General features: G+C 39.1%; 1 protein-coding gene across 1 annotated transcript in view; it reads right to left on the bottom strand.

Moving 5' to 3' along the window:
* Heatr5b (HEAT repeat containing 5B) overlaps positions 1–12,102 on the bottom strand; it is an 85,207-nt gene extending 73,105 nt beyond the window's left edge. The window contains exons 1-5 of the mRNA XM_090337153.1: positions 12,036–12,102; positions 11,020–11,167; positions 7,428–7,639; positions 5,148–5,256; positions 3,454–3,603 (exon numbers count right to left, since the gene is read on the bottom strand). Of these exons, the coding sequence (XP_090193279.1) occupies positions 3,454–3,603; positions 5,148–5,256; positions 7,428–7,639; positions 11,020–11,145 (597 nt within the window). The 5' untranslated portion in view covers positions 11,146–11,167; positions 12,036–12,102. The remainder of the gene's footprint in view (positions 1–3,453; positions 3,604–5,147; positions 5,257–7,427; positions 7,640–11,019; positions 11,168–12,035) is intronic.
* Between the last annotated feature and the right edge of the window lie 8 nt (positions 12,103–12,110).

The raw sequence follows: 12,110 nt of genomic DNA, 5'->3' as shown, positions 1-12,110 counted from the left end.
CAAACAAGTGTTCAAGAAGGGAATCTCTATACACAATCACTGGGACTTAGTTTTTAGAACTTAATCAAAATTAGGCTAAGGGTTTGTATGTCATATAAACATATTAATTTGGGCCAGGAGTTTGGCCTAGTGGTAGAGTGCTTGCCTAGCATGCATGAAGACCCAGGTTCGATTCCTTGGTACCACATAAATAGAAAAAAGCTGGAAGTGGTGCTGAGGCTCAAGTGGTAGAGCTCTAACCTTGAGAAAGTCCAAGGACAGTGCTCAGGCCCTGAGCTCAAGCCCAGGACTGGCAAAAAAAAAAAAAAAAAAAAAACATATTAATTTATGAAATAAAACATTATGTCTATAGAGTCATAGGTTTTTATGCCTATATAGTTATGTTTGTATTTCCATTACCATGTCCATAGCATTGGATATGCAGTTATTGAGTCCTCGCTCTTGTACTCTTTGGATTTAATAGCCACATATTAAGGATACCATGCACCTTTTGTTCCTTAGGTCTTGACTTGTCTCACTCAACATGATTTGCTCTAGATTCATTAGATTCATCCACTTCCCTGAGAATGCCATTATTTTATCTTGTCTGTTGGCTATGTAGAATTCCATTGTGTGTGTGTGTGTGTGTGTGTGTGTGTGTGTGTGTGTGTGTATATTCCACATTTTCTGTATCCATTCATCTGCAGTAGGGCATCTGGACTGTTTCCATCAACTGGCTATTGTGAATAGTGCAGAGATGAACATAGCTGAGCAGGTGTCCTTATCATATCTTGGATTATGATGTTCAGGGTAGATGCCCAGAAGTAGTATGGCGGGATCGAAGGGAAGGTCAATTTTCAGTTCTTTAAGAAACCTCCACACTGCTTTCCAGAGTGGCTGAACTAGTCTACACTACATTCCCACCAGCAGTGTAGTAGGGTTCCTTTTTCTCCACAACCCCGTCAGCATCTGTCATTGTCTGAGTTCAAAATCTTGGCCATTCTTGTTGGGGTAAGGTGGTATCTTAGGGTTGTTTTTATTTGCATTTCCTTTATGACCATAGATGATGAACATTTTCTCATATGCTTTTCTGCCATTTTAATCTCTTCTTCTGATAAGTCTCTTTTTAGTTCCCTTGCCCATTTAGTGAATGGTTTGTTGGGTTTGGGTGGGATGAGTTTACTGAGTTCCCTGTAGATACTGGATATTAAGCATTTGTCAGATGTATTATTGGTAAATATCTTTTCCCAGTTGGTTGGCTCTCTCTCTACTTTTGCAACTATGTTTTTATCTGTACAGAAACTTTTTATTTTTAGGTAGTCCCATTTATTGAGTCACTCTCCAATCTGTTGTGACGCTGGGATTCTGTTCAGGAATCTTGCCTGTGCCTATGAGTTCAGTGTCTCTCCTACTTTATCACGTAGCAGTTTCACGGTTTCTGGTCTTACATTGAGGTCTTTGATCCACTTTGAGTTAATGCTTGTGCATGGTAAAAGGCTAGGGTCAATTTTTAGTTTTCTGCATGTGGCTGCCCAGTTTTGCCAGTACCAATAATTGAATAGACTGTGTTTGTTCCACTGTATATCTTTGGCTCCTTTGTCAAATACAAGTTGCCTATAGGTATCTGGTTCTACTTCTGGGTCTTCTATTCTGTTCCACTGATCATCTGGTCTGTTTTTGTGCCAATACCAAGCCGTTTTTGTTATTATGGCTCTATAGTAGAGTTTGAAGTCTGGTATTGTAATACCACCAGCATTGCTCCTTTTGCCTAGAATTGTTTTGGCTACTCTATGTCTTTCCTTGTTTCATATGAATCTTTTTGGATTATGTCTTCTATTTCTGTAAAGAATGTCTTTGGGATTTTGATGGGGATTGCATTGAATTTTTATATCAGTTTTGGCAGTATAGCCATTTTCATTATGTTGGTTCTCCCTAGCCATGAGCATGGGATGTCTTTCCATTTTCTAGTGTCCTCTTTAATTTCTTTCATTAGGCTTTTACAGTTTTCATTGAATAATTCCTTTACATCATTGGTTAAGTTTATTCCTAAGTATTTTATTCTTTTGGGGGCTATTACGAATGGGATCATTTTCTTGATTTGGCCTTCTGTTTGTGTATTTTTGGTGTACAAGAAGGCTACTGACTTCTGAAGGTTGATTTTGTATCCTGCCACTTTGATAAAGTGGTTTATTAATTCTAGGAGTTTGGGAGTGAAGTTTGTTGGGTCACTCAAATAGAGGATCATGTCATCTGCGAATAGGGATAGTTTAATTTCTTCTTTCCCTATGTGGATCCCTTTGATGTCCTTTTCTTGCCTTATTGCTCTGGCTAAGGGTTCCAACACTATATTGAAGAGAAGTGGAGAGAGTGGGCATCCCTGTCTAGTTCCTGATTTTAAGGTGAATGGTTCCAGTCTTTCACCATTTAGTATAATACTGGCTGTAGGTTTTTCATATATGGCTTTCACTATTTTGAGGAATGTACCTCTTATTCCTATTTTTTCTAGTGCTTTCAACATGAATGGATGTTGTATTTTGTGAAATGCCTTCTCCTCATCCAGAGAAATTATCATATGATTCTTATCCTTAGCTCTATTGATGTGATGTATTACATTGATTGATTTGCGAATGTTAAACCAGCCTTGCATCTGTGGGATGAAGCCTACTTGATTGTAGAAGAACATATTTTTTATAAACCTATAAAGTGGGGCCAGGAGTTTGGCCTAGTGGTAGAGTGCTTTCCTAGCCTGCATAAAGCACTCTTAAAACTCAAAAACTCAAAGCAAAACAAAATCTGAATAGCCCTTCAAAGAAGATATAAATGGCAAAACCTAAAAATAGTCTATCATTAGTCATTATGTATATGCAAATTAGGCCACAATGAGATATTTCCAACTATTACAATGGATAAAATTAAAGATTCTCAGTAATAAATGACAATGAAAATGCAGAAGAAATGATGGAATATAAAAAGGTGGAAATATAGAATGGCACAAGTACTTTGGAAAACAGGTAGTTTCTTTAAAAGTCATACCATATGGTTCAACCACTCCATCCTAAGTATTGATTCAAATAAAACAAAAAAATATATCCATCCACAAATTTCTAAGGATACCTATGTAAATGTGGGAGGTGGAGGAGTGCATGTAAGGTAGTCAATATTAGAAGTTGCCCACTCATAATAGACAGTAGACTGAGTGAATATGGTATATCCATAGAATGAAATAGTACTCAACAATAAAAAGTATGAACTACTGAGACATGCAACAATATAGGTGAAGCTCAAGATAATGATGCTGTGAAAGCCAGAAAACAATCTATGTACTAAAAAAGTAATAATTCCATGTATGTGTAATTTTTGAAAGTGAAACTAATAAGTACCAAAAACATGTTCATAATTTAGAAATGAAAAGAAAAAAGTCATTGATTGTTTAAAAGCAAGCAGGATAGAGTCAACATTATAAGTGGTACTGACCTTGGCCACTGCACATCGTACAGCCATAGATCTGTCAGTCAAGAGGGACCGGGCATTCTTGTAAATATCACGATGAGAGGAAGCTGCTGCACCACCCAATCCATTTAGAACTTTCTGTAGACTCATTAAGATTTCACTTCGCCCTTGAGACTACATATATACATAAAACAAATCTTTAAAACTATATTGTAAAATAAATTCCCTATTAAACACAACATACCGGATACATCATTTCTCTCTGACATATTATCTTACCTCCAAATGTAACAGTAAATAATGAAAGATGAAAAATAAAATATTCTAGAAAGCAACTGAAATAAAAGAATTAACGACCATTAAATACTATCAGAGAAATTAGGATATAAGTAAACATGTTTCAATATTTCATGACATACTGAAGCACAATACACTAAGCACAAAGCTTCAGTATTACATACATAAAATATTAAGTAAAAGCCATTCCAAAGAAGGAGAAGAGAACATCCAATAAAACTTGTCAGATTTACTATACCTAATTCAACCTCTTCATTCTGTATTCTCTTTTTACTCCTATTTTTAAAGTATACTTTAAAGGCATATTATAAAATGTATTTACACATGGACCTCCTCTAGTAGATAATAGGAGTTTTCTTAGGTTGGGGACTATGTCTTTTTCATTGTTGTATGCCTAATGCCTGACAATATGTCCCTAATTCTTACCAATATGAAAGAAAATAAGCAAACAGACAGACAAATGGAGCCCCAGGGAGATATACACTCAAGAAATTAGTTTTTCTGGACAAAAGAAGCAGACTCAGAGTCTGGCTTAGTCTATTTTTGTACAACCTAACATTGACAGGAATTTATGGAAGCAACATTAAATCAACAGAACAAAACGGAACTAGTTTTACTTGATCTTAGCTGTCAGGAATTATAGGAAGTGGCACTGTGGCTCAAGTGGTAGAGCTGAAGAGCTCAGAGACCACACCAGGCCCAGAGTTCAAGCCCTATAACTACCAGCAACACCACCAAAAAAAAGGAATCGTAGTGTATCCCTCTCAAAAGTGAGTTAAAGTTTTAATTACTTCTACAGTGTGAATGTGATTTCATTTGGGAACAGAATCTTTGCAGATAAGATCAAATAAAGGTGAAGCCATGCTTGATTAGTATGAAATTAATCCAAATGCTAATAAAACAAGACAAAAACAAGACAAACTTGTTGGTGACAAAAGAGAGAGCCTAGAAGATGTGTGTCTACACACCAAGAAAGACCAGGGTCTTAGACCAACCACAGAAAGAAAGAAAAAATTTTTTTCCAGAGCTTTCAAACGAAGAATGGACCTACTAACATCACATTTCTGGCATCTAGAATCTATAACTGTGATACAATAAATTTCTGAATCTTAAATCACTCAATGAGGTATTTTATTATAGCTAAATTGATATAGTAGGCTCAGCACACAAAAAAAACAATAAAAATAAAACTAAATAAAAAAAATAGATACACCTATTATTTATCAAGGAAAAGTATTCTTTTTCCTTTCCCTAAAATTTAAGGTACCATTCATAAAAAGAAAGGAAATCTCATAATCTGAAACTGCCTTCTTGCTCAGTAAAATGAGTACCACACAATGACAAAAAGAAAGCACATTTGTTAAGACATCTAGCTCTTGCCACAAGCAAAATATGCAAATAATATTTGTCATACAACTCACCTCTGCATTTTTTAGAGATTTCAAAAGGTTATTTACTGTTTCTGGAAATGCACTACCTAATATTCTCCCCATTTTTTCATAAAATGCTCCAACACAAGCCACTGCAGCTCTGTAAAAACATTTTCACTGGTTATTATTCAGATTAATACAGGTTTTCATCACACTTCTCTCATTATTGAAAATCAGTTTGGGTTTGTCGAGGGTACTTTTGTCAACTTTCAGAAACACCTAATTTATCCTTTATAATCACAACAAATGAAGTATAATCAATTAAAATTAATTAAAATCATATTCTTCCAAGTAATTAAAATCATGCAAAATAAGCATATGGGTACAAAGTAAGTCATAATCATTCTTTAAGAAGAATTTTCTTTCTTTGAAGACTTTCTAAATTATTTCAATCCACAATGATCTCTTTCTTATTATATCTAACACTCAATGTCAACACTAATGTGATAAAACTATTTGTTCATTGTGTTACATCTTGGATATTTGTTACACTTTGTCTTATCTTGCCAGTGGAAATATAAACACACAGAATCGATCTTATACATTTATATAATGTGCTGTCATTTCTAAACTGTACAATTGCATCGCCATCATTTTTAGTGAAACATTTGGTTCTGAAAGGAATGTAGTAACACAGTTTTTCAGAAACAAAGGAGCAACCCCACCATTACTCATGTCAAATAAGAACATCTGGGAGCTTAGTGGAGAGACAACAGATAGACAACGGTTAACAAAAACTCGTTAAACTTTTGTAGATTTATGCCTAAAATCCTAGAACATAAAATAGCTATGTGAATTGAGCAAGTTACTCTATAGCTGAGAGGGGTAAAACATTTTTTGATCAGGGCTGGGAGCATGGACTAAAGGTAGAGTGCTTGCCTAGCATGCACAAAGATCCGGATTCAATTCCTCAGTAGCACATACATAGAAAAAAACAGAAATGGTGCTGTGGCTCAAGTAGCAGAGCTCTAGCCTTGAGAAAGCCCAAGTACTGTGATCAGGCCCTGAGTTCAAGCCCTGGGACTGGCAAAAATTTTATTTTGCTCATAATCATAAGCAATCATAATAAGCAATAGAATGAAGAAATCAATTATGTTGTTTTATTCCAAATACCATGTTATCTCAACACTCACTCTACAAGCTAACAGTAAAATTAAGAATGAGGGCAGGGAGTGTGGCCTAGTGGAAGAGTGCTTATCTAGCATTCGTGAAGCCCTGTGTTTGATTCCCTGGTACCACATATTTAGGAAAAAAAAGCCAGAGCTGGGCATGATGGCTCACATTTGTAATCCTAGCTACTCAGGAGGCTGAGATCTGAAGATTGGGGTTCAAAGCCAGCCCCGGCACTAAACTCTGTGAGACTCTTATCTCCAATTAACTACTGGAAACCTAGAAGTGGCATTATGGCTCCGGGGGTAGGGCAGTAGCCTTGAGTTGAAGAGCTCAGAGACAGTGCCTAGGCCCAGAGTTCAGGCCCCATGACCAACAACAACAAAAAAAGCAGTTGATATTTGGATAATAACATAAACATCTACCAGTTAAGTCATCTAGCAACTAGGGGATATCCTTCCACCAATATGTAAATAAAGTTCTTTTGGGGGGGAATTTTTTAATTTGTTTGTTTTGTCAGTCTTGGGATTTGAACTCTGGGCCTAGGGGTTGTCCCTGAGCTGTTCAGCTCAGGGCTACAGCCCTACCCCTTGAGCCACAGCACCATTTCCTGTTCTTAAAAACAGTTTTTCATTACTTTTTAGCTTGGCAAGTTACTTTTTTTTTTGTGTGTGAGTCATGGGGCTTGAACTCTGGGCGTGGACATTGTCCCTGAGCTAGTCAGCTCAAAGCTATCACCCTACCCCTTGAACCACAGCCCCACTTCCCATTTTCCAGTGATTACTTGGAGATAAGAGTCTCTGATATTTAGTGTCCAGGCTGGCTTTGAACCTTGATCCTCAGATCTCAGCCTCCTAAGTAGCTAGGATTACAGGTGTCAGCCACTATGCCCAGCTGTCCTTGGGCTTTTTTCCCCAAGGCTAACACTCTACCACAGGACCACTTCTAGCTATCTTGTGTATGAAGTACAGAGGAATTGAACCCAGGGTTTCATGCATGCTGAGCAAGCACTCTCCCACTAGACCATGCTCCTGGCCCATGTCTCAGGTTTTTAACCTGCCTGGGATTGTTATGGTCAAGTAGTCTCCTTAAGTTACTCTGAGAAAAACAAACAAACAACAACAACAAAAATTCAGTATACCTGTCACAGTAAGTACTTACAGTTTGGTTGGTAAGTAGGCTGCAGTGTCATCTTTGTTTTTTATAATGTCATTACATTTGTCTAGTGTTTGAAAAACTGTAAAAGAATCTCCAATGCTATAAAGGGCTGCAAGATTTTTGGCTAATAATTTTCGTGTAGGTGGTCCAGGCGAACTACTTATTAGTCCAGTTAATTGTTCAACAAGTTTTTTCTGTTTTTCCTTTACATCAGTCTGTTATAAAAATAAAAGAACACCATAATTGTTTACATTTTAGTTACCCTTCTAGTAAACATAAAAAACATTTAACATTTAAGCAGCTCCAATAAGAAAATTTGTATTATATGAACCATAAACTATAAAGGAAGAAAATAAAGATACAAAAGTAAGAATTGCTGTATTTTGTATTAAAGTTTTCCTTCCTCTCCAATGGGAAAAAGCCTCTGACAAAAGGAATTACTCTGATCCAAACTTCCAGACTCACTAGGAAATAAAACAACAGTGCAAAATATTAGGTGTATGAATAGCTGATATAGCAGAACTCTACAAGGCTTTTTCTATGAATAGAGTCAGTAGTTTATAAAACTATGGATCAGTAAATGAAACTAAAAGGATGTCTGAAGAGATCTAGGCAATGGAATATAATAGCCAGATCTATCAAAATAAATACCTAAAATTCACTCATTCAACAAACGTTTGCTACACATATATAAATATACATAAATAATTAATTTATGCTAATGCTCAAAAGACACTGTGCTTTTATTGCTAGCCACTCACTATTCTAAGTGGTGGGTGCAACAGTGAACAAAACAGGAGAATTCCTAGTCCTCAGAATATTTACATTCTGAGTGGGAGAAAAGACTTTACCAAATAAGCAAATGAATAGTGTAAATGCTTACTGTTTTTTACAGATGGCTTAGAAAAAAATTCTCTAAGAAAATAGTGAAGGAATGAGGGTTTGGGGGGGGAGGGTGGTTGTATATTTCTTTCTTTTTGCCAGTCCTGAGCCTTGAACTCTGGGCCTGGGCACTGTCCCTGAGCTCTTCAGCTCACTTGAGCCACAGCACCATTTCTAGTTTTCTAGTGGTTAACTGGAGATAAGAGTCTTTCAGACTGGCTAGCTTTGCAGCATGATCCTCAGATCTCAGCCTCCTGAGTAGCTAGGATTACAGACATGAGCCACTGGCTCCTGACTGAAGGAATGAGTTTTTAGCTAAAGGAAAAACATTCCTGACAGAGGGAACAAAAAGTGTGAAAGAAAGAGCTTGATTAAAATATTATCTGCAGACTATAAGAAGGCCAGCTTAGCTAGAGTCAAGTGAGAGAAAGTAGCAGGAGATAAAGTCAGAAGGGACCACAAGGCAGTATCTCATATACCAAAGACTTTGTATTTTATACTGAGTCAGAGATTTAATAAGAGAAGGACTTCCGAGAATACGCTATACAGTTTATAGATGGAGCAATGTGAACAATTAGGCAATCTAGATGGGAAACACAGATGTCAACAATGAGAAATCTTGGTACACACACAATAATAATGTATTTTTGGATAACTCCATAATATTTGCTAGTGATTATGATGTGAAGAAAGAAGGAAAAACACACTTTAAAGTTTTATATATAACCTAGTTAAATAAGCTTATTTCCTGAGATACAGAACACTAAGAAAAGAGCACATTCCAGAAGGGAAATTAAAAATTTGATTTAGAGGGCTGGGAGTTTGGCCTAGTGGTAGAGTGCTTGCCTAGCATGCACAAAGACACGGGTTCGATTCCTCAGCACCACATACGTAGGAAAAAAAAAAAGCCAGAAGTGGTGCTGTGGCTCAAGTGATAGAGCTCTACCCTTGAGAAAAATCCAAGGAGAGTGCTCAGACCCTGAGCCTAAGCCCAGGACTGGCAAACAAACAAACAAACAAACAAACAAACAAAAAATATAGCTAGTGGGAACCACTTTATAAAAGTGCGTAATGATGAAAAATCTATTTTTATTTGGAAGGCACACAAATATTCATATTAGCATGCCTCAAAGGTTAGATACATTTTTATAAACTTACGAGTTCTTGACTTCACAAGATTCAAAATATATTGTTAAAAATATTGAGTGGGCCAGGAGCATGGCCTAGTGGTAGATTGCTTGCCTAGCATGCAAGCTCAAGGACAGTGCCTAAGCCCTGAGTTCAAGACCCAGAGCTGGCAAAATAAGCAATAAAAAATAGTAGTAAACTGGACTGGGAGTTTGGCCTAGTGGTAGAGTGCTTGCCTAGCATGCACGAAAACCCGGTTTCTATTCCTCAGTACCACATACATAGAAAAAAGTTGAAAGTGGTGCTGAGGCTCAAGTGGTAGAGCTCTAGCCTTGAGAAAACCCAAGGACAGTGCTCAGGCCTTGAGCTCAAGCCCAGGACTGGAAAAAAAAAATAATAGTAAACTGTATATCTGCAATAGGGGAGCCCACTCCAGCTCTAGGCTGGAACAACTACAACCAAAACAGGGGAATCCAGTGAGTGTTTACACACCAAATGTTGCCGTACTCAGGCTCCTCAGGCTCCTGCCTCAATGGCTCTAGCAAAGACAACTAATCACATACTCTTCAAACACTAGTTTCTCTGGCCAGCAATCGGCATAGAGAAATATAAGGCTTCCCGGAGAGTAAACCACCACATGGTCCAGACAGAAGAGAGTTTATTAGAGAACAAACTGCTGCCCTTTTCCTGCAGTGAGTGTCCACAGGCAGGGTCCAGTTTAAGTAGGGAGAGAGAGGGAAGATGTGTGACCTGGATATTACTACCTCTTTGAAGAAAAGATCTAATTTTAAGGGAATAAAATAAAATGTACAGAAAACTTGGATCAAAGAGATTACATAGGAAGAGGAAGGAAGGAAAGAAGGAAGGAAATTATTCTTTTATTTTTTTGTTTGTGGGTCATGGGGCTTGAACTCTACCTGGGAGCTGTCCCAGAGCTCTTCAGCTCAATGCCCTACCCCTATGCCTGGGCATTGTCCTTGAGCTCTTGAGCTCAAGGTCTACCACCCTACCCTTGAGCCAAGCCCCATCTCCAGTTTTTTAGCTGTTGATTGGAGATAAGAGTCTCTGGACCTTTTGAGCCCAGGCTGGCTTTGAACCTTGATCCTCAGATCTCAGCTTCCTGAGTAGCTAGCATTACAAGCATGACCCACCACACCCAGATAGGAAAGAAATTAACTCTTCGGAGAAAGGTGAGGAGGGTATTGGGATTCTTAAACAGCCTGGAGAACTCTTACAGTGGCACCAGTCACACATTATGCTTTTCCTCCAGCCACACAAAGCTGCCTAGCTAGTGATATGAAATGAGCAATGAGCAGGATTTAATCGAGGTTTGGGTTTTGCCACCACAGAAAAAACAACTGACTAGAAATTTCTGTTTGTAAATTATTATTATTATTATTATTACTTTGCCAGTCCTGAGGCTTGAACTCAGGGCCTAGGCACTGTCCTTGGGTACTTTTTGCTCAAGGTTAGCACTGCCACTTAAGCCACATTACCATTTCTGATTTTTTCTTTAACATAACTTTTTCTTTAATCTTTGTTAACACAATGTGGGGTGAGGAGACCACAACAGACAATACCATACCTTGTTGGCAGCAACCAAGACTTTATCAAGAAATCGCAGCCATTCAAAGATAAAAACCGGTCTCTTTGCTTCTGTGATTTGTGCCAAAGCTTCTTCATTTAGCAACAGACTGTGGGCTAGCTCCATTACTGAAGTGTTTAATTCACACCTTAAATTAACAGATTAAAAAAATACGTGTAAGAATTCTGTTTTTAATCAATGTTCAAAGTCAAGTTCAAGGGCTGCAACTAGGAAAAGAGGAAAAGTCTTGACTTCTCATTTCATTGAGGGGGTTGGGAGGAAGCAACTTCTTTTGAGTCACAACCTGAGAACCGATTTTGAAAAAAAAAAAAAAAAAGGTACAAACACGAGTAAAACAGGGCTGCTGAAGAACAATCACCCACACAGTGAAAGGAAAATTAAAATAGGGCAAACATTTAAAAAAGGCATCATTCCCGAAGAAATGACCAAAAAATAAAAGACCCAAGCCCAAAAATAAGCCCACAGAGCCTTAGACCCATTCCCTGAGAATACTGAAGTTCCCCGGGCAAGCGTCACCCCACAACCCCGTCTTCCTTTTGTCCTTGACCCCCGGCGGCAGGCACAGCGCCCCAGTCCCTCCTCACCCCCCCTACACCTGGCCCGCCACAAAGACCCCAAACCGCAGGCCTCCTGGGGGCTGGGGCGGGCCCAGGGCGGTCCCCGGGCCGCAGCGCCTCCGACAACCCCGGAGAAACACCAGTGCGGGGAGGGGGCGGGCGAGGCCTCGAGCGCGGGGGTCCCCCAGCTCAGGCCGGGTCCGGGTGGGAAATCCAAGAGGCAGGCCGCCCCAACCTGCTCAACCCTACGTCAACCCCGCGTCGCGCCCCGGTCCGCGGTCTGTCAACCCCAGGTCCCCGCCTCGAAGTTAAGGGGGAAAACATGTTCCTTAGGAACGCGAACTTCTTCCCCACCCCTCCTGAACACATCCCGGGGACCCGGGGGTCTGTGTCTGTGTCAACGTGCACGCTCTCCGTGGGCGCTGGGAACCGCCTCACCTCGGGGTCCGGCAGGAGCAGATCAGCTGAGGTGGGGGTGACGGCTGCTGCCTGGGGACCCGGATGCCCCGCCTT

This window comes from Megascapheus bottae, chromosome 7 (assembly GCF_031878675.1).
Source record: "Megascapheus bottae isolate mThoBot1 chromosome 7, mThoBot2.hap1, whole genome shotgun sequence".
NCBI lineage: Eukaryota > Metazoa > Chordata > Mammalia > Rodentia > Geomyidae > Megascapheus > Megascapheus bottae.
The sequence above is the reverse complement of the archived record's forward strand: the minus strand, read 5'-3'. Positions and strand labels throughout refer to the sequence as shown.